Source organism: Mesoplodon mirus, assembly GCF_964341445.2.
Source record: "Mesoplodon mirus genome assembly, chromosome: 4".
Classification (NCBI taxonomy): Eukaryota; Metazoa; Chordata; class Mammalia; order Artiodactyla; family Ziphiidae; genus Mesoplodon; species Mesoplodon mirus.
In genome coordinates this window covers 3,963,350-3,985,078 of record NC_138979.1, presented here as the reverse complement: position 1 = coordinate 3,985,078, position 21,729 = coordinate 3,963,350, and the positions used below count along the sequence as shown (strand labels likewise).

General features: G+C 39.2%; 1 protein-coding gene across 3 annotated transcripts in view; it reads left to right on the top strand.

Annotated features, from left to right (window-relative positions):
* EPC1 (enhancer of polycomb homolog 1) overlaps positions 1 to 21,729 on the top strand; it is a 95,519-nt gene that overhangs the window by 60,599 nt on the left and 13,191 nt on the right. For all 3 annotated transcript variants that reach the window (XM_082620008.1, XM_082620007.1, XM_082620006.1), the window contains exons 2-10: positions 5,196 to 5,355; positions 15,679 to 15,824; positions 16,225 to 16,431; positions 16,809 to 16,957; positions 17,865 to 18,024; positions 19,034 to 19,210; positions 19,298 to 19,387; positions 19,472 to 19,620; positions 21,000 to 21,352. In XM_082620008.1, coding sequence (XP_082476134.1) covers positions 5,196 to 5,355; positions 15,679 to 15,824; positions 16,225 to 16,431; positions 16,809 to 16,957; positions 17,865 to 18,024; positions 19,034 to 19,210; positions 19,298 to 19,387; positions 19,472 to 19,620; positions 21,000 to 21,352 — 1,591 coding nt within the window. The remainder of the gene's footprint in view (positions 1 to 5,195; positions 5,356 to 15,678; positions 15,825 to 16,224; positions 16,432 to 16,808; positions 16,958 to 17,864; positions 18,025 to 19,033; positions 19,211 to 19,297; positions 19,388 to 19,471; positions 19,621 to 20,999; positions 21,353 to 21,729) is intronic.

Here is a 21,729-nt window from a genome sequence, read left to right as displayed (position 1 = left end):
ACTTGGCACTAGTGAAAGTGATACTGTCCTTGAAATCCCTTTCCTATTTATATTTGCCATTAACGCATTGTTCTTTTCCTTCACAGCACTTATCACACTTTACAGTTTATTTTTAGGGCTGTTTTGTTAGTGTCTGTCCTCCCTACTACAGTGTCAGGAACCCTGCTATTTTATTTACCATTGTGTTCCCAGGAAAGGCACATAGTGGGCCGTCAGTAAATATAGACTAAGTTAATTAATGAGAAGCGTAAGCCCAGATGTTCTGCCCTGTATCTCCAGTTGCTGTCCTATACCAGCATTTCCCAAACTGCACTGCAAAAGTTTTCCATGAGCTATTAATGGATACTTTCTGAAAAAGTGATTCTGTGGTCATAGATTTGGAATGACTGAACCCGCCTTCATGAGCAACCACAGTTTACATTGGCGTGTTAAAAGCTTTCATTCCAAAAGTTTAAAAATCCAACGTTCTCTTTTTTTTTAACTGTCAAGCTCATTATTGGACTACCTATTGATAATTTGAAATTAAGTATTCCAGTGAACACAGTTTGGGAAGGCTGGCTTATTCAGTGCTGCAAGTAGATGTATTTAGAAGTTTCATTGACATAATATCTTCCAGGAACATCTGGCATTTTGTATAATTGTAATTTAGGATCGGATCATCTTATTTAGTCAAGGCATTCAATAAGTAATTATTGAATTGAACTCACAGCTCATCTTATTCTAATTTATTTCATGTATTACTTGGCTTCACCATTCACAGCTTCCTACTTAAAGCAAAAATTTCATTTTCACTTATAATTTAATGTTACTTTAATTTAATGTTATTTTCTTGGAAATAGATGTGTATAGTTTGGGGTTTTAAAAATACGTTCTTTACCTGGAAAGCTGCAAGTGTAATGTTTTACTCTGGAACTAAACTTGACTTAAGTGGGAAGGGTTTTACTGAACTAAATAAATTGTGTCTTTCAGAAATCACCTTTGTTTTAGAAAATCATGTAGTGAGATGTACTCAAATATTTTTTGTCAAAAAGAATTACAAAGAATTTTAGAAAATAAGGGAAATAAAATTATAGAAGAGTATTTCAAAATTATATCACCAGGAGGTGATCTGTTAACTGTTTGGTGTACATACTTTGAAACTTGACACCTATGTGCCTGCTTGCATCTGTGTAGTGTGTGTGTGTGTGTGTACATACACAGATACCTACGTACATATTCATTTATTCAACAAATATTTAAGCACCATGCTTTGTACTCGGCACTGTTTTTGGGTGGTTTTTTAGCAGTGAACAAAATAGACAAAAATCCCTGCGCTCACGATGCTTAGATTGGGGTGGGGAGGAAGGGATGACAACAGTAAACAAACCAAGGGTATGTGACATGTCAGAGGACTGTAAGAGCTTTGGAAAAATACAGCAGTGAAAAGAATAAAGGAGCGTAGAGAGAAGGATTGTTACGTGTTCAGCTACTTTTAGACTTTTTCCTATATTTGTGTGTGTTCAATTATGTCTTTTGCTTTTAAAAAAGATTAAATACAAATATCCTGTACAATTTTCAGATCTGTCTTTTTACTTAATAAATTGATGGGTTTTTCCATTTCATTAAGTATTATTCTGAACCATTTAAAGTCTATGCATGTTCCATTTTCTAGAATATGGTCCGTTTTCTAGACAGCAGCCAGGGTGATCTTTAAAATCCTTCAGCCACTGTTGCTCTTTGTACAAGGACAAATCCGTAACATGCCCCACGTCCCTGCGTGATTTGACCCTGACCCCCTTTGCGCCCTCACCCCCTGTGCTCCAGCCACACCGGCACCTGTGTGTGGTCTCCTTCCCATCCTCGAGTCTTTGTACATACACAGGGCTACAGTAAATAGGAAGGTTCAAGGTTATAGTTACACACCAGTTGTTGCTGAGTGATTTTTAAGGCTTAGAAGAACATATTTGTTGTATATTGTACACATCTTGGTTCCTTATGTTCCTTATGAGGAAATTTTGTCAAATATTTTATAAAACAAAAAAACACATGGAAGACTTTTTTAAAGCAGTATTTACTATAATACTGATAAAAAGTTTGATTTCACGATTCTAGGAAAATGGATGTAAGGATAAGGAAGTCTTTCTACAGAATGCTATTAACACTAGGAAGAATAGGAATGGTAACAAGCATATGGTAAATCTTCAGCTTCTCTAGGAATGAAAGGTACACATTTGCTACCATGTTTTAGGTAGGTAGTGTGTCTCAGCCATTTTATCTTAACCACAATCCCATATGGTAGGTACACACAGTGTACATTTATAGGTGATAAAACTTGCTGGTATGAATATCTTGTCCCAAGTCCCCAAATCATGGAGCTAGTAAACCGTGGAGCCAACGTTCAAAGCCAGAGCACTCCTGATTACAAAGCATGTTCTTAACCACCATACTACAGTGCCTATAAAAAATCTAAAGCCCTTAGTGGTCCCATTTCACACCTAGAAAGTAATTTTCATCGTGGTTCATCTAGAGAAATGAACGAAATAGCCAGAAAATTTCTGAAAAAGAATTGTGAGGAGTGCATTTGTATCTAGTCAGCACTGGATAATAAAATGTAGTCTGAGGCTGCACTTTTAAAAACATGTTAAATACTAGCGCAGGAGGCAGTTGAGGAGAGGAGGGCAAAAGAACGTGGAAATACTCCCAAGTGCAAGTGGAATTCTGAGAAAGGGACATGTTTAGTCATTAAGGGGAACAGGTGATTTTATGACGTTCATATACCCTTTGAGGCGGCTTGCTGTCTCTCCTTATACAAAAAAATAAACGGTCTCTCACATGTTCTCCTACACAGAGAAGTGCTAATGGATTAAGGACAAAATGCAAATGAAGAACAGTGCGCCTCGCTCCCCCGCTCCCTCCTTGAGTTTGATGTAAGTAGGGGGCATAGGTCACAGAGCATTTCTCTTGCTCTTTGAGGGTATCCGAGAGAAGAGTACACCTGTGATTGATTTCTCAGCTGGGGCTCAGAAGCACCCTGTGTCAGAGGGCACAAGGGCCAGTACACATGCCCACAGGCTGTTCGGAGTCACCCCTCCCTCCCCTCACACTGAGTTTCTACCAGCTCCCAGGAGCCACGAGGCAGCCTGAATCAAAGATAAGTTGAGTTATAAAAATGAAAGGTTTTGTTCACACACCCTAGTTTGTGGCTGTACGATTTATACCTGTTACTAAGGATGACAGAATCATAGAGGAAAAGGTTAATAAATTTGATTAATAGAACTTTCCTGTGTGGAAAAAGTCCTTTAAACAAAATCAGGAGTCAAACTTCAGGAAAATAGTTGTCCGTTTTATTACACGGGGGCTAATTTCCTTAATATTGAAAAGGAAGATAATCCACCTATTTAAACATCAATGAGAAAGAGAAAAGCAGCACTTTTGGAAATGAGCGAACAGCAACACGTAAGGGAAGAAAAACTCACTGTAAAGAAATCAACCTAAAATAACAAAATGGGTCATTTTAAAACTGAAAAGAGACGTGAAGGAGTTACTGCAAGAGTGGTAGGAACATGTGCGGTAACTTCATACACCCTTTGAGCGCTTCCGTCTCTCGTCCTACAGATGCTTTCATGGGCTCACAAAGGGGTCTCATATATGTAGTAGAACAGGATTGGCTTTTGCAGCGTTCAGGGAGAAGGATAGGCATTTAAGTTGCTTCCAGGGTTTTTCCCTATCAATTCGTGTCTGGTTAAATAAGTTACGGTACATCCACATAGTGGAATACAATGCAGCTGTTGCAAAAATGGTGGTGAAAGTATCAGTATGGAAAAATCTCTGAGGTATGTCAAGGGACCAAAGCCCTAGGGGTAAAGCTCTGTGGGCTGCGCGACAGCATCCTAGGTTGAACTGATATGTATGTATATGTAAAATTAACAGAGGCTGCTTACGAAGACTGGAATTTTTTGTTTTCATACTGTTGGAATGTTTTTCATCCTTCAACTTGTATTTTATATACAGTATTTTAAAAACTAGCTTAAATTTAATGAAATGTTTACCAAAATTCAATGATGATGGGGTGGGTGAGAACAGATATTTCTGTGGCAGCTGGTAAAACTCTTTCTGTGTGGCACCTCAACCAAAGCTTATTTTGAGCACCTGTAACATGCCAAGCATTGTACTAAACATTTAATGCACATTTATCTTACTTAAATCTCCAACCATCCGTGGAAGATTCTATTTTTCTTTTCCTGGAGGAAACAGATTTAGAAGAATGAAGTGTCTTGCCAGGAGTCACAAACTCTGGAGCCTTTGCCTTCAATCCCTATACTTTACTACCGTTCAAAAAGGGCTCTGGAAATTCAGAAGAAAGGTTATTACTCGAGACACAGACCAGGTTTGAATCTGTGTCAGCTTCGTGAATGAAAAATGGAGACAATAATCTGTACCCTTCTTTGGAATGATCATATTAGTTGATTTGTATGACATTTATGAAACCCTGTATGAATAAGCAATTAGAATCGATAAAATATTTTTTATACAAAGCCTGCTTTCATCATACAATACGTTCGAATGTTTTAACCCTCTTTTTAAAACAGTCTCAAACTTCTTTTTTTTAAATAAATTTATTTATTTTTGGCTGCGGTGAGTCTTCGTTGCTGTGCACAGGCTTTCCCTGGTTGTGGCGAGTGGGGGCTACTCTTCGTTGCGGTGCGCGGGCTTCTCACTGCGGTGGCTTCTCTTGTTGCGGAACATGGGCTCTAGGCACGCGGGCTCAGTAGTTGTGGCTCGCGGGCCCTAGAGCGCAGGCTCAGTAGTCGTGCTGCACGGGCTTAGTTGCTCCGAGGCATGTGGGGTCTTTCCGGACCAGGGCTCAAACCCGTGTCCCCTGCATTGGCGGGCGGATTCTTAACCACTGTGCCACCAGGGAAGTCCCTGTAAAATGCAAACTTTAATAACAATTTTAGTCAGTTTTTGGAATCTTTTGTATAATTTAACTCTCAATTTTGGTGTAGTACCTTTTCTTAAATTGAGGAAATATACAGTGTATCTAACAAGATCTTGTTTCTATTCAAAATGTTTTTACCACGACTGTATTGTTAGCATCCTTACAAGGCTACTAAAATTCCTCTATTTTAAAAACAAATGAAAACCTCTTCATGAGGCTGCATGTTCTGTTTGCTAGTTTTTTAATATGTAACTTACCTCTTTTTCCCTCTTTTTAGGAACACCATCTTCAGCGGGCTATCTCGGCACAGCAGGTGTATGGCGAGAAGAGGGACAACATGGTCATTCCAGTCCCAGAGGCAGAAAGCAACATCGCTTACTATGAGTCCATTTACCCCGGGGAGTTCAGGATGCCAAAGCAGCTCATTCACATACAGCGTAAGTAATTTCTCTTCTGGTAACTGTACTTTGCATTCCCTTCTTCTGTAACTCTCGACAGGTTTTTATCAGTTCGGGGCCATTTTCAGTACCCACTTCACTGACCAGAATCAGCTTGAGAGTTATTAGAGCCCATTTTCACCTTTTATAATTGTGCTTGGGCTCTCTGCCTGACAGAAAAGATAGCATTTTCATCCTAGATTTTTAGCTTCATCTCAACATGGGACCTTATGCTACTGTAGATGAGTAGGATAAAGAATGTACCTCAGATGTAGAGATCATTTTCTTACTCTTCAGAAATAGTAATGTTAATTGCCTTAAAGAATTTCTTAATAGAAGTCAGAGGTCAGCAAACCTTTTCTGTAAGTATTTCAGGCTTTGCGGGTCATTCAGTCTCTGTCACAGCTATTTTACTCTGTGTTCCCATAAAACTGTATTGACTAAAACAGATGGCAACCCAGTATTGGCCTACAGGCTGTAGTTTGCCAACTCCGTCTGTGTTTCTACTAATATTTTTCTTTTTTTCTTTTTTGGCCGAGCTGCGCGGCTTGTGGGTTCTTAGTTCCCTAACCAGGGATTGAGCCCAGACCCTTGGCAGTGAAAGTGCTGAGTCCTTACCACCTGACCGCCAGAGAATTCCCCTAATTTTTAAAAATATAGCGTTTTTAATTGGTAACTTGTCTCACTTGGTACTGATAGGCTCTTCATTGGAAATGATCCTTTGATAGCTAATCACATTTGATGATGAACAGCTGAGAGCTTGTAGACTTAGGCAAATATATTTCATTCACTCAGTCCCCAAGTAGTGGACAACTTAAACACATAATTGAAAGGTTACTAAGGTAAAATTGCTAGAGCTTTCATTGTGGTCTTGCTGACCTTTATGATCAAGAGGTTTTTCCAGGAGCCTGTCTCAACTTTTTCTCAGGACAATAGAAATCTGTTTTGTTTTTATTGTTCTTTCTACGGACATAGAGAAACTAGCTTTAACCAGTTTCCAACTTATTAACTACTTTTCTGACTCATTTAACCTCTCTCCATATGATCTAGTTCCTGTCCTGGATTCAACTATTTCTTGAATATGAAAACTAAAAGTAGACATAATGCCTGTATTGACTCTTATCAGTTTTGTATTGGCGTTTGATATTTTTAACTTGTAATGTTTTTTCATCTTTACCTCTGACTTGTACCTAATCTTACTGACTTCCTTTAGGAAAAAAAAGAAATTTTTCCAATTTATTAAAGGCTACTTTGAAGTGATTCTTGCCCAGTCACATGTTTAATAACATGTCAGATACAGACATTCTAAACAATTTTGACCAATATTGGGACCTAAAAATTAGTTCTCTGGAAAATCATGTCAGTGTGAAAGTTCCAGAGCTGATCCTTCCTCTACAGGTGAACTAGAGCCACATTGCATTCCACAGCCACCGGCTGTATTACCTCACGAATGCAGGCTTTCAGGTTAAAGCAGCATTGAGCAAGATAAAATTACATTAATCAATTTACATTATCATTACTATCAGAAAAAAAATTTGAATGCATGTTTTACAAATAGTTGCTTATTGATGACCAAAAGTCACAAACCACATTTCATTTGTAGCTCATGGATTAAATTGTGGTCAGAAGAGTCAAAAGGGACTATATTTAAAAAGAAATTGACTTTGCTGACATTGTAATCAAATAATAGTAATAAAATGGGAGCAGAATTGTAAATTATTTGGGAAAAAATTTTTTGCATCAGTACAAATTTGGAAAGATGTATTACATTGGAATGTTAATAAAGACAGCTAAATTAGTGTTAGCTGCCTTTGGATTTCTTTTAACATTTTGTCTGGACGATTATAGATTCACAGAACAAGTGAAGCCTCGTATAATCACCACCACAATTAACATACTCAATTGTACCATCACCAGAAGACTCCATCGTGTTGCTCCTTTAAATGCAGCCCTAGCCCCTGGCAACCGCTAATCTCTTCTCCGTCTCTGTAATTATGTTTGTTGATGAAGATAACATAGATGGAATCATGCAGTATATATCCTTTTGAGATTGACTTTTTCCTCTTAGTGTAGCCTCCTTGACGTTCATCCAAGCTGTTGCATGTATCAGTAGTCCTTTCCTCTTGCTGAGCAGTCTTCCGTGATCCATGTGCACTGCACGTTTCACTGCTCACCCACTGAAAGACATTTGGGTAGTTTCCAGATTTTAACTATTGATATTTCAAATAAAGCTGCTACGAGTGTTCACGTACAGATTTTTTGAGTGAACATAAATTTTTACTTCTCTGGCTTAAGTATACCTTAAGAGTAGTTGCTGGGTCATCCATTTTTAGTTTGACAAGAACGTCTACACTGTATCCCAGAGTAGCGGTACTGTTTTACATTATCAGCAGCAGTGTATGTGTGATCCAGTTTCTCCTGTATCCTTGCCAGCATTTGAGGTTACCACTTTTTAATTTTAGCCATTCTCATAGGTGTGCAGTGCTATCTCATTGTACTTTAAATTTGTGTGTCTCTAAATGGCTAATATGTTAAACATCTCATGTGTTTGTCATCTCTATATCCTATTTGGTGAAATCATTGCACAGGTCTTTTGCCCATTTTCTAATTAGATTGTTTATTTTAATGTTGAGTTTTGAGGATTTTGTTTTGTTTATATATTCTAGACACACGCCTTTGTCATATGTGATCTGGAAATATTTTCTCCCAGTATATAACTTGTCTTTTCATTCTCTTAACAGTTTTTCACAGAGCAGAAGTTTTTAATTTTGATGAGATCCATTTACCAATTTTCCTCTTACAGTTCATGATTTTGGTATCAACTCTAAGAATACTCTTTGTTTTGCCTGGGGTCCAAAGATTTTCTCCTATGACCTGTTGTAGAAGTTTCACAGTTTTACATTTTACATTTTTTAAAATTTATTTATTTTAATTTATTTATTTTTGGCTGCGTTGGGTCTTCGTTAGTCGCAGCGAGTGGGGGCTACTCTTTGTCTAGTTGCAGTGAACGGGGGGCTACTCTTCGTTGCGGTGCGCAGGCTTCTCACTGCGGTGGCTTCTCTTGTTGCGGAGCATGGGCTCTAGGCGCGTGGGCTTCAGTAGTTGTGGCACGTGGGCTCAGTAGTTGTGGCTCGCGGGCTCTAGAGCGCAGACTCAGTAGTTGTGGTGCATGGGCTCTAGAGCACAGGCTCAGTAGTTGTGGCGCACGGGCTTAGTTGCTCCTCGGCATGTGGGATCTTCCCGGACCAGGGCTCGAACCTGTGTCCCCTGCATTGGCAGGTGGATTCTTAACCACTGTGCCACCAGGGAAGTCCCTACCTTTTACATTTAAGTGTGTGATCAATTTTGAGTGTGAGGTTTAGGTCACGGTGTTCCCCCTGTCCTCATTCTGGGTATCTAATTGTTCCAGCACCATTTATTGAAAAAGTGATCCCTCCTCCACTGATTGCTTTTGCTTCTTGTCCAGAAATTAATTATGCATGTTGATGTGTCTCTATTTCTGGCTTCTGTATTCTATTCCACTGATTTCTGTGTTTATCCCAAGACAGTACCACTGTCCTGATTACTGCAGCTCTATGATAATCCTTAACATCAGGAAGAGTACTTCCTCCTTTATTTTTCTCCTTCAAGATTGTTTTGGGTATTCCAGGGCTTTTCCCTGTAAATATTACAATAAGTTTGTATCTGCAAAGAAACCTGCTGAGGTTTTGATAGAAATTGCATTTAACCCTATAGATCATTGTAGGGAGAACTGACATCTTTTCTGTGTTGAGTCTTCCAGTCCATGACCACCGTATGACCCTCCAAGTATTTAGGTCTTCTTTGATTTCTTTTATAAAGTTGACACTTTATAATTTTCATCATAGAGAGCCATGGTTTCTTAGTACTTTTTTTTTTTAGATTTATACCTGTTTTATTTGGAACAATTGAAAATGGTATTGCACTTTTGATTTTGGTTTCCACTTTTTCATTGTATACAGAAATGCAGCTTAATTGTATGTTGAGCTTATGTCCTGTGGCCTTAACTGAAATTACATATTAGTTCTAGGAGATGTTTGCAGATTCTTTGGGATTTTCTGAATGGAAAATCATGTGGTAGTCTGCAAATAGAAATGGTTTTGTTTTTCCTTTCCAACCTGTATGTCCTTAATGGCTCTTTCTTGCCTTAGTATAGTGGTTAGAACTTGAATATGATTTTAAAATAAGAATGGTGAGAGCAGACATCCTTGCCTTGTTCCTGATCTTAGAGAGAAAGAATTTAGTCTTTCACCATTAAGTTTTATGTCACCTGTAGGGTGTTTTTTTTTTTTTTGTAGTTGCTTTTATGAGCTTGAGGAAGTTCCCCTGTATTCCTAGGGTACTGGGAGTTTGTACCATGACTGTTGAATTTGTCAAATGCTTTTTGTGCATCAGTTGATAAGGCCATGTGACTTTTTTTTCCTTCTTTAGCCTTTGATATGATAGGTTGCGTTGGTTGGTTTTCAAATATTGAACCAGCCTTGCATACCTGGAATAAACCCACTTGGCTGTGGTGTATTATTTTTTTCATACACTGTTGTGTGGGCTTTTATTGAGGAGTTTTGCATCTAAATTCATGAAAGATATTGGCTGGTAGTCTTTTGTGTGTGTGTGTGTGTGTGTGTGCTCTGCCTTGTCAGGTTTTGGTATCAGGGTAATACTGGCCTCATAAAACAAGTTGGGAAGTGTTCCCTCTTATTTTCTGGAAGAAATTATGTAAAATTGATGTTAATTCTTTCAAAATTGGTATTGGCTTTTAGTATACTACAATACACAAGAAAAGGCTAGTTATACTGTAAATTTCTGCAAAGTTAAAATTGAATCTTGAATGACAGGTGGTCTAACAAGTTGCTTATGAAGGGTACATTGCCTTGAATTATGTATGTAGACCGGTTCATTTCAATTCTCATAATTTCTATTTTGTAAAACTCTTAAACTAATTTACACAAACTGCTCCTTGGAGTTTTTAAGATGGTAATTAGTATTGCCTAAAAAAGTAATGATAGGGCTTCCCTGGTGGCGCAGTGGTTGAGAGTCCGCCTGCCGATGCAGGGGACACGGGTTCATGCCCCGATCCGGGAGGATCCCACATGCCGCGGAGCGGCTGGGTCCGTGAGCCATGGCTGCTGAGCCTGCGCGTCCGGAGCCTGTGCTCCGCAACGGGAGAGGCCGCAGCGGTGAGAGGCCCGCGTACCGCAAAAAAAAAAAAAAAAAAAAGGTAATGACAAACATGTTTGAGAATTATTGCCTGTTATATTCTCCTTCCACCCCCAGAGTTACAATGCATATTATTTACAGGCTCTGGGAATCTTGCGGTTAAAAAAGAAAGTTTCTTTTAACACAGCATTTTCAAAATATATTCATTACATGTTATCTGTTAACATTTCATTGAACATTTATTTGGAAAATCTCAACGTTTTTCTCGTCTTTTAACAAGCTTAGGAAAGAGAGCCTAATCTTTTCCTATCAGAGCTGTAAAGGAAGAAACCTGTTCTTCTCGTTCCAAACTGTGGTTACTTTCTAAACTGTTTCAGAGTGCTGTTCAACATCTCCTGCTCCAAAGGGTCTTAATATTGTTTCTGTTTTGACTGGTGATCTGGAAGCCTTCTAGATTGTATAGCTAGGACTTCTCCTTTCCTATTCATACTGGCCGAAAGGACAAAAACAGTTCTGACCAGGATAGGCAGCAACAATGCTCTCTCCCCCTTCCCCTCGCGCTTGGGTCTCAAGGTTCTCTCCTGTTAATCCTCAGAGGAACTCTTTTTTTATCAGGCAGTCTTGGTGTATATTTGAATATGTATATGTGTGTGTGTATAGGTACAGATCTGTGCATTTCCAGTTCTGTCCACTGGTAGAGCCAAGAAGCAAAAAACATTCAGTAGCAATAAGCACACCTAGCACCTGTTCCCTGATCTGTTCCGCTAAACAGGGCCAAGAATACGCAGAGAAACGGCTGATCCCAGGGCTGGGGCAGCGTAGGTACAGGATAAACCTGGAACATCTTGTTATGCCAGCAATGAAGAACTCACGAAAATGGCAGAGGCATATTCCACTGGCTAATTTGGGGACATTTTAAACAGTGGAATAAGTGGGTACAAGAACGACTTATAAACATGGAAAAAGTAGGAATTCATGAGTCCACACTGGTAATAAGCCGTACTAAATGGGGGCTTATTACTATTATCAGAAGTGTAGTCTCGTGGTTTTATAGTACAGAGTGTCAGGAGCTGAACGGTGCTATGCGAAGAGAGTGCTGGAGAATCATCTTCGCACTAAACGTGACCGAGATTGAGCCACACAAGAATCGCCAGTGTGTGCTCGCTGTAAGCGGAAATTCTCATGAGGGGCAGGACGTTTCCGTGGCCTTAAACTCTCCCCACGAACTGCTCATTAGTTACGGCGGCAGGTGGGGGCGGCAGTTATACGGTGGGGTAATGGGGCAATATGTTGACTGGTGGCCACAGTTATCACCACTTATGAGAAACAGATGAACACCATGTGCCTCTAGGTGTGAGACCCTGGGAAGGACTAAGAATAAAGTCGAGTGGTGTGGCAGCTAAGAGAGTATAACCTAACCACAGCGGGGAAAATCCCACAGACACAGAGTGAGCAACCTGCTAGTAGTGGGGATGGCAATACTCCTGAAACAGACATCATCAGTGTCCTGAAAGACAGCGAAAGGCTGTGGAAATGTTCCAAAGTAAAGGAGGCTAAAGAGATGCCAGTGAAAATAATACCTGATCCCAGAGTGGTCGTGTACTGTAGTGGGAAATGTTATGAATTATTGGATCAGCTGGCAAAAGTGGAATATAAAGTTGATGACTGTACTGTGATCATGTGGAAACACACTCTGAAGTATTTAGCAGGAAAGAGCCATAATGAAGGTAATTTACCCTCTGGTGGCTCAAAAAAATAGTGTGTGGGGGGGGTGTATATGTGTGCGGTATGTGTGTGTGTATACACATGGAGGGGGAGAGGACACACATGCAAGTGATAAAGCAAATGGAGTACAATTTTAACAGCAGGTGAATCTGGGTAAAGGATATGCAGGTGTCCCTTGTGCTGTTTTTATTTGGAGGCTTTTATAAGTTTGGATTTATTTATAAATAAAAAGATTTTAAAAAAATAGATCCTTGTAGAGCCTCCTTTTGTTTATTACCTCTCAGAACAGATGTATCCTTTCTTTATGCCCTGAATCTGAAAGATTACATTTTCTCCTTCCCTTTCCCCATTATTCTTCTGGTTTTACTTTCTCACAGATAATATCTATAGCATCAACTAACCATGCAGATATAGCAGAACTTTATCTACAAAGGACTTCACGTGTAGGATTTCAAATCTTTCAGATCTGGGATTCTCTGTTTACTCTCCCCAAGTACATTCTAGAAGTGACTCTGTAGTTTATAAATATAAAGAAGTTGAAGAATTTCATGATCTAGCTAGCCAGTGATCGCTTTTGTCTTCTTAGGTCCAAGCAAGGGTGTCAAATACCCCACAGGGTCTTTGCAAGTAGCTGTTACCAGTCACGGGGAGCTAGTGCTTGAGCTGAAGCCTGTGTGCCCTCCCTGCTGTGGGAGGTTCTCCTCAGCCCTGAATAGGGTGCCTTCTTTTCCATCAGGAGTTATATTCTGTTCCCAGTCTACATTTTGTGCCATTTTGTGGACCCAAATACCCTTTCACTATTTGCTTCCTGTAATTTAAAAATGCTGCTTGGAGTTATGGACATACCTACCTGTGCACACTTAGTCTGAGCTGTTGTAATATGGCATTTGTTACGCAGACATTTATATGCATTTCACCTTTACTACTGGACTCTAAGCACAGTGGTTTGTACCACTTTGTATCTCCTTTAAAATAATCTAATCAATTTACGTGTACTGTTGTGTTCTTTTTATTAGGTTTATTTTCTATAGAATTTTCTCCTCCATCTTTATAGACTACTGTATTTTGTTTAGCCATATACATATCTGGGTTTATCTCTAGCAGAATGTTTTAAACAGTCAGCTTCTGTAGTATGGCTCCCATTGTTTAACAATTATTGGCTAACTAGGGCTCACTGTAATTAGAAGAGGCAGCTCATTTGCCTGTTTCTCTTTAGACCTTGTTTTCTGCACTCAGTAACATGGCCCAGGAAATTTGAAGATATTCCTGTTTCTAGAACCATGATACATATGTTACATCTTTGTCAGCTGGACATTTGGCTGAAGCTAAATTACACTTCAATCATTGGCTGTGGTTTTTTGGTCAAATGAAATCCTAAAATGAGTTTTTACATGTTAGCTTTTCTCTAGGGTTTTAATATTTTATATCTGAACAAGATTTGGTTCTCCTCATATTTGAAGGTCTTAGATGTGTTTGCATTAACTAAAGAAAAGCTTCTGGCAGAGGCAAGAGCAGCCTCCCAGGCACTTGGTAACTTCAGTGGTGAAGACATGGAGCTCCCTAGGGCGGGAATCTTCCTTTCCCATCTCCATTCTGTTCCTTAATTTGTTGGGTGTGACTTGTCATTGATGATATAAGGTATGCCAGAAGTATGTCAAGTGTATTTGGATAATGCATAAGTAAGGTGATACTAGGCAGGCTTGTTTAGTTTTTATGAATAATTAAGCTTTGTAAATGTGATTTGCTCTAAAGAAAAATAAATTTTATAGTGGAGGGTGCCAAAGCAGTGTATAAACGAGACCCTAAACACATGTAAAATACACCCTTAAGGAGGCAGAACATTGATAGTTGGTCCCTATCAGCTTGGCTTTCTGGATTATCTGGATCACCACTCTTTAATAGAACTTTCAATGATGATGGAAATGTTTTTATAATCTGTAGCATCTGGTAACAGCAGTAACCACTAGCCACATGTAATACTTAGCACTTGAAATGTGGCTACTGAATTTTGCATTAAGTTAATTTAAATCTAATTGGTCACACGTGGCTAGTGGTTACTCCACAGATGTGGATTTTTTTGGTTAGGGACAAACAACAAGTGTGTTGAATCCAACAGTTTTTTGGGGTTTTTTTTTTTGCGGTACGCAGGCCTCTCACTGTTGTGGCCTCTCCCGTTGCGGAGCACAGGCTCTGGACGCGCAGGCTCAGCGGCCATGGCTCACGGGCCCAGCCGCTCCGTGGCACGTGGGATCCTCCCGGACCGGGGCACGAATCCGTGTCCCCTGCATCGGCAGGCGGACTCTCAACCACTGCGCCACCAGGGAAGCCCATTAATCCAACAGTTTTAAACCACTTGGGAATCTCCAAAATCTCTGTTTACATAGCAACAGCAAACAGAATTAGATGGTGGAAAATCATTGAAGGGCTGATGGTGCAGGAAACATGGGTGCAGAGAGGGTAATGTATAGAGATTTTTATGAAGGATCTGAATACTTATTTATTTAATTAGGAATGTTACAGAAGTGTGATACAAGTCAAAATGAAAATGAAGCATAGCTTTATAGTTCCACAAATATTCGTTGGGTTCCTATGGGCCAGATACTATGTCAGTCTTGAAGCAGGGATGGCACATGTGGGGCAGGCAGATTCCCCCCCCTTGTTCCTGTCACAGATGTCACCACGCTGACTGCAGATTTTTTCAGCGTTTTCTCCCACTTGAATAGAGTCAAAATCCACATGCTTTTCAGTAGAGTACTGCGTGCAGAGTTGGTGTACAAGAGGAACATGTGTACTGCCTCTGCCTCTGATAAGACACAGTGCTTCCCCTCTGGGAGATCAAGCACATTCGAATGCTTAACAAATAAGACTATAAAGTAAGAAGGGGAGTGATCTCGAACAGGCTTTTTTAAAAAATAAATTTGTTTATTTATTTATTTATTTTTGGGTGCGTTGGGTCTTCGTTGCTGTGCGCTGGCTTTCTCTAGTTGTGGCGAGTGGGGCTACTCTCCGTTGCAGTGCACGGGCTTCTCATTGCAGTGGCTTCTCTTGCTGCGGAGCACGGGCTCTAGGCACGTGGGCTTCAGTAGTTGTGGCACGTGGGCTCAATAGTTGTGGCTCACGGGCTCTAGAGCGCAGGCTCAGTAGTTGTGGCACACAGGCTTAGCTGCTCCGCGGCACGTGGGATCTTCCGGGACCAGGGCTCAAACCCATGTCCCCTGCAATGGCAGGCGGATTCTTAACCGCTGCGCCACCAGCGAAGTCCCTTCTTTCTTAAACTTTAAGTGTGGGAAGCTTAGATTGTGAGTCTGAAAACAAAATCTTTCAAAAATCTTTCCTATTTCTTTAGAGATTTTCCAGACATCTGTGAGAGGTTTAGTCCGTGTATTCACACAATAAACGATTGCTTATGGTTTCTTCTGTCAGCTTTTAGTTTGGATGCTGAGCAGCCCGATTATGATTTGGATTCTGAAGATGAAGTATTTGTGAATAAACTGAAGAAGAAAATGGACATCTGCCCACTGCAATTTGAGGAGATGATTGACCGTCTAGAAAAAGGCAGTGGTCAGCAGGTACAGCTTCATTTATATTAACTGTGTGTATATGTCTATATAAATCTCTCTTCCATATGGAAACAGTGTAATGCTGGGGAGAGGGTAAGCAAGCAGGCTCTGGAGAAGCATGAGTTCATGTCTTATCTCTGCCCATTACCGGCCTGTGTAATATTTAGTATGTTTAAATTTCTCTGTGCCTCTCTTTCCCCATCTGTAAAATAGATGGATAAACATTGCAGGATTGTTGTGAAAATTAAATAATTTATATAAAGCATCTAGCTCATGGTCTGACATGTACAGGGTGCTCAGCATGTCTGTTGTTAATGCTGTTATTTTGATTATTGTCATTTAAATTTAGAGGTACTTTTGAGCCTTTTATTTGTATTATGTGAAAATGACATAGTGATTTTACATTTAGCCAGTCAGTCTGCAGGAAGCCAAACTACTGCTAAAAGAAGACGATGAATTAATTAGAGAAGTTTATGAATACTGGATTAAAAAGAGAAAAAACTGTCGAGGGCCATCTCTTATCCCATCAGTAAAACAAGAGAAGCGAGATGGTTCCAGCACAAATGATCCTTATGTGGCTTTTAGAAGACGTACTGAAAAAATGCAGACTCGAAAAGTAAGAGAACCTGGGGAAATTCTTTTGTAATTTTTTTTGATGTAAGAAAATTTATTTATAATTATGAGTATCTCAGTATCTAAAGGCTGTGTTTTAATTTGTGTTTAGACAGACTTCCTATATATTGTAATGAAAAATATTAATTTAAAATGTCAGCCTTAAAATTCATTAGAGTTATTAATGATATATTTTAATGTTAATCCATTAAAAACCATATTCAAAATTGATTTCCTGGTAATCCGTGTTCCCTTTCAGTGTCTTTAAATTGTAATCTCACCTTTCCAATATATATATTCTTACATATCTCTGGCTATACTCAGAATGCCAGTAGTCAGAAATGCTTATTGACATTAAACAAAGCAAATTCATATTTGCAGAATCGCAAAAACGATGAAGCCTCTTATGAAAAAATGCTTAAGCTGCGTCGAGATCTAAGTCGGGCTGTTACTATTCTAGAGATGATAAAAAGAAGAGAAAAGAGTAAAAGGGAGCTATTGCACTTAACACTGGAAATTATGGAAAAGAGGTAAAGTATATTTTAGTAGCATTAGCAGCGTGGTACCATTAGAATTTTGTGTAGAGTTAATTTATGTCCTAAGCAATTATCTGTAACTCCAGAAATATATTCTTTTAATAATAGAGACTACTGAAATGTGTGCTGTGGTATGCGTTGTATAATTTTACATACGTTCCTCTCTTTATTTTCACTTTTAAAGTGACTGGGTTCAGTAAAATTGAGTTATTAAGTTATGCCAGGTATTTACACTTTGGAATCATATTCTTTTGCCCTTACTTGATTTGTGTGCAGGGCTGTGAGGGAGAGAACATTTGTCACTTCTAAAGTTTTTATTTTATTTACTAGATGGTACTGAATTTTTTCTTAACACTTAACTGAGCTTTTTAACAGGGAAGTATAAAAAGAGGAGAGGACAAGGCCCATAATCTTAACACTCAGGTAATCCTTTAGCAGGGAGCACAGTGAAAACTTCAAGCCTCACTCCCCTATTTCGTAGTCCCTATTCCCAAAGAAAACCACTAATCAGTTTATTGTGATTCATTTCAGAAAAGTTAGTTTTATAGCACAGGCAACTCAAATTAGCAGAAAGTTCTTCCACACCATTTTAGGCGTGAATTTCAACATCTCCACCAAATCTTTCACCAAAATTGCTATGTTAAAATTTAAGCCTTTGTTTCCTTTCCCACAGTTATCTATTAATGGTGCCAAGATAAAGCTATAAGCCAAAAAGCAAAAGAAAGAAACAACAGGAATTATGTCATCTTTAGTTTTAATAAGCATTCAGCAAATAGTTTACCTGTAATGTTACCTTAGGTCTAATCAGGATTTATAGTTATAGCTCAGTTAGTTATTAGTCGTCACGAGGATGAGTACTTCCTGAACTAACTTTTTCAACTTCCTTTCTTTGCCATTTCAGGTATAGTCTGGGTGACTACAGTGGCGAGATCGTGTCTGAGGTCATGGCGCAGAGACAGCCCATGAAACCTGCTTACTCCATCCCCGTTGTCCCCCTCACCAACAGCGGCCAGTTCAAACACCAGGAAGCCATGGATGTGAAGGAGTTTAAAGCTAATAAGGTGATAAAATTTTCTGTGGGCGGTAGTAGCTGATAATGTTGAGTGGTGTTTTATCACCAGATTCTGAGTGAAAAAGAAAAAATATGTATATAAACCCTACCATGAAAGCCAGCTTTTGATTTAAGACTGGCCTGTAGATAGAGCAGTAGAACTTGTAAAGAGAGATACCTTATAGTTTAATAATTAATTTTTCTTTAAAAACCGCAATGCCCTAAACTGCATAAAACTTGGTATAAATATTTATGTCAGCCGTGATACCTGCCATGATCTTTTTCTTCCTAACAAATACCATTTCTGCCTCTGGTCTTCCTTGCCTGTTGCCTGTGCCTCCAATGCATGCCTCTCCCGGCCTGTGCCCTCACCGGCCACACGTACTTCTCACATGCACCGTGCTCATTGCTCTGTCCCTCTGGCCCTCTGTGTGTTATTCCCGTGGTGTTTCCCTATATAATGGTTTCATATCTTTCTCCTCTAACACTGCTCGCAATTCTCTTTCATGGTTTAGCTAGCAAGTCCTTACTACTCTTTATTTTTTTAATATCTCAGCATTATGGATTTATTTTTCACTATGTTAACAGTTATCTGAAGTTTGCTTTGTGTATATGTTTCATTATTCCTTTCCCAATATTGATGTGTTGATTCTTTAGAATAAAGACTAGACATCCCATTTAAAAAATCCTCTCCTAGAATTTTCATAGAAGATTAAGAAACAGATACAGGATCCAGCAGTAAATACTAATTGTTGTTCAAGGATTTCAGCAGCTGGAGAACTTCTGTTCTCGTCTTTTACTTGATTATGATTATGTTTAGGTTGTAGAAACATATTCCTGTTTTCACAGAGACCCACCTCTAAGACTTTACCACAGAAGAAGACAAAATGTTAAGGGTCTTGTATCTCTTATGAGTGGGAACGCCTTCATTTTAGCAGTCAACTTATTTTTAAAACTCCCCCCAAACTTTCAGTTTGTTGAACATGGTTTCTCACGTGTCATTCATGACTGTATTGCAGCCAGATAAGGCCGATCTTATCCGACCTAAACGGAAATATGAAAAGAAGCCCAAAGTCTTCCCGTCGTCTGCTGCTGCCGCTCCTCAACAGGCCAGCCCCGCCGCGCTGCCCGTCTTCAACGCTAAAGACCTGAACCAGTATGACTTTCCCAGCTCGGATGAAGAGCCTCTCTCCCAGGTGAGTGTAAGGATTTCTGATTTCTCATGAACACAGATGAGGAATGTGGGAAGGCACATGTTCTCACTCACTTCCTTTTATTTAAAGGTTCTGTCTGGCTCTTCAGAAGCTGAGGAAGAGAATGACCCCGATGGTCCTTTTGCTTTCCGTAGGAAGGCAGGCTGTCAGTACTATGCTGTAAGTTTCGGGTTCTCTTTTTAAGTAACAAACTGTTTACCTGGAGCTGACAAAAAAAAAATAATTCAGATTTTTCTTTTTAAGCCTCACTTAGACCAAACTGGCAACTGGCCTTGGACTAGTCCTAGCGACGGAGGATTAGGGGATGTGCGATACCGCTACTGCTTGACCACCCTGACCGTGCCCCAGAGGTGTATTGGATTTGCGCGAAGACGGGTTGGGCGCGGTGGAAGGTAAGGCGTTTCCGTGTTCCTAGCAGAGGGATGTTTTAGATGGTGGGCGATGGGATCTAAAGCTTAAAGTGAGGTGATCCTTCTAAAGAGCTCGTTTTGTTCCTGTCTGCTATTCTTAACTGATTTTTTTGACTGAGATACTTCACTACTTTGTTACCTGTTTCTTATACAACCGTAGCTTTTAATGCATAACTAATGGTTCCCTAATGGATCTGCTTTTCTTCCCAAGATCGAAAGCCTCCGAGATAGATGAAGGCAAGTGTGAATCAGGATTACAAAAAACCGTTTTAGGAGTTCTGGTAGATATTGAGAAAAAGGATTAAGGAAGCTAAGAAGTGTCATATAACCGGTACACTGAGTTAACTAGTCAGTGGAAAGGCTCCAGGGTCCATGCAGGACCTGATCTTGATATCAGCTTGTCAGGACGCCTGCCTTTGTTTAGACCTGATAGAGCCCTTCGTACTCTGGATGCCTTTATGTGAGAAGTTGTGTGTGGGAGGGGGGGGGAGATGCAGAACACATGAAAGCGAAGGAAAAGAAAGACACTCATATAATATTAGTGAAAAAAAATTAAAAGGCAAAACAGGTAAATCATCAAAGGTGCTTTGAGGAAGAAAGCTAAGGGTATAATTTACGGTCAGTTAATGACTTATACACATTTCTTTCATTTTTGAATCTTGATTGCAGTTATTATCACTTCACCGTTAGTTTAGAATTATCCAGTCACTAAAATACATTTTATTGAGTGCTTTTTCAACCCCATCATTATGTTGACATCATAGTAGTGAAAATTCTCTACATTGGCTATATTTTATTCGATACTAGCATGAGTCAGTGTTAACATCTTAAGATGGAATCATTTATAAAGTTTATATAAATAAAATGAAAATATATCCTCTCGAGTGGTAGCTTCAAATATTTTGTCTATAAAAAATTTTAATAGTGTAAAATATCCAAAGATCACATACCTTTTACTGCTTTTCTCCTACCTACCCCCTCCAAAAAAAAAAAAATGAAGTTTTTACTTAAATAAAGAACAGATATGTTAGCAATATTTCATGAATGTTTTGGTGCTTTATAATGGAAGTGGAAAATCAAATTCTCTTGTATGGTGACAGTAAAGCCAAATGTAGAACTGTTAGAAGAATCTAGCTGTTGTAAGATGGATAGTATACCTTATTCTTTAAGGCGGATTACTTTCTTCTTTAATCGAATCATTATAAAGTGAAAGAACCTTAACAGAAATTGAGATTTTAGCCCATAGAGCCAAATAACAAAATAATCAAATTTATAGCTCTTAAATATTCAGTATGACGTGGCTTTGGGGGACTTGGGGGAGTAGCTGTTTTACATGTCTGTTTGTGCCTTATTTTTAACAGGGTCTTACTGGACAGAGCTCACTCGGACTATGACAGCATGTTTCACCATCTGGATTTGGAAATGCTTTCCTCACCACAACATTCTCCAGTCAATCAGATTGCCAATACCTCAGAAACAAATACCTCGGACAAATCTTTCTCTAAAGACCTCAGTCAGATACTAGTCAATATCAAATCATGTAGATGGCGGCATTTTAGGCCTCGGACACCATCCCTACGTGACAGTGACAGTGATGGAGTCTCCTGTAGAAAATGGTATCGGAGTGTAAGTCGAACAGGAGCAGCACAACCCGGGACCCAGACATGCAGCACCTCTGTGCAGAGTAAAAGCAGCAGTGGCTCAGCGCACTTTGGTATGTTCATTCGTTACGACGTGCGTTTCTGTAGAAGCACCAGGTTCATCAGTTTTTGGAATATGTGGTCTATTATACTTACAGCCAGAAGTCCTTTTCTCTTAAAGTAGAATTTTTTAAAAATCAAGGTTTAAGTATTTATTTGAGTCCTGATTGTACGTGTGTCTTCATTTAAACATTTCCACATACGTAAGATGTTTATTGCTATTTAATATATGACATTTGTTTCCTGGATATACTTTGTGAACTACCAACCAAGATTCAACTATTATGTTTCAAATAATAAATAAAAAGAAAATGGACCATAACTTGATAGTGTTTTATATTTGGACACTTTTCTGGTCTTTTACTTAGACCGCTTTAAAGTAAGCCAGCAA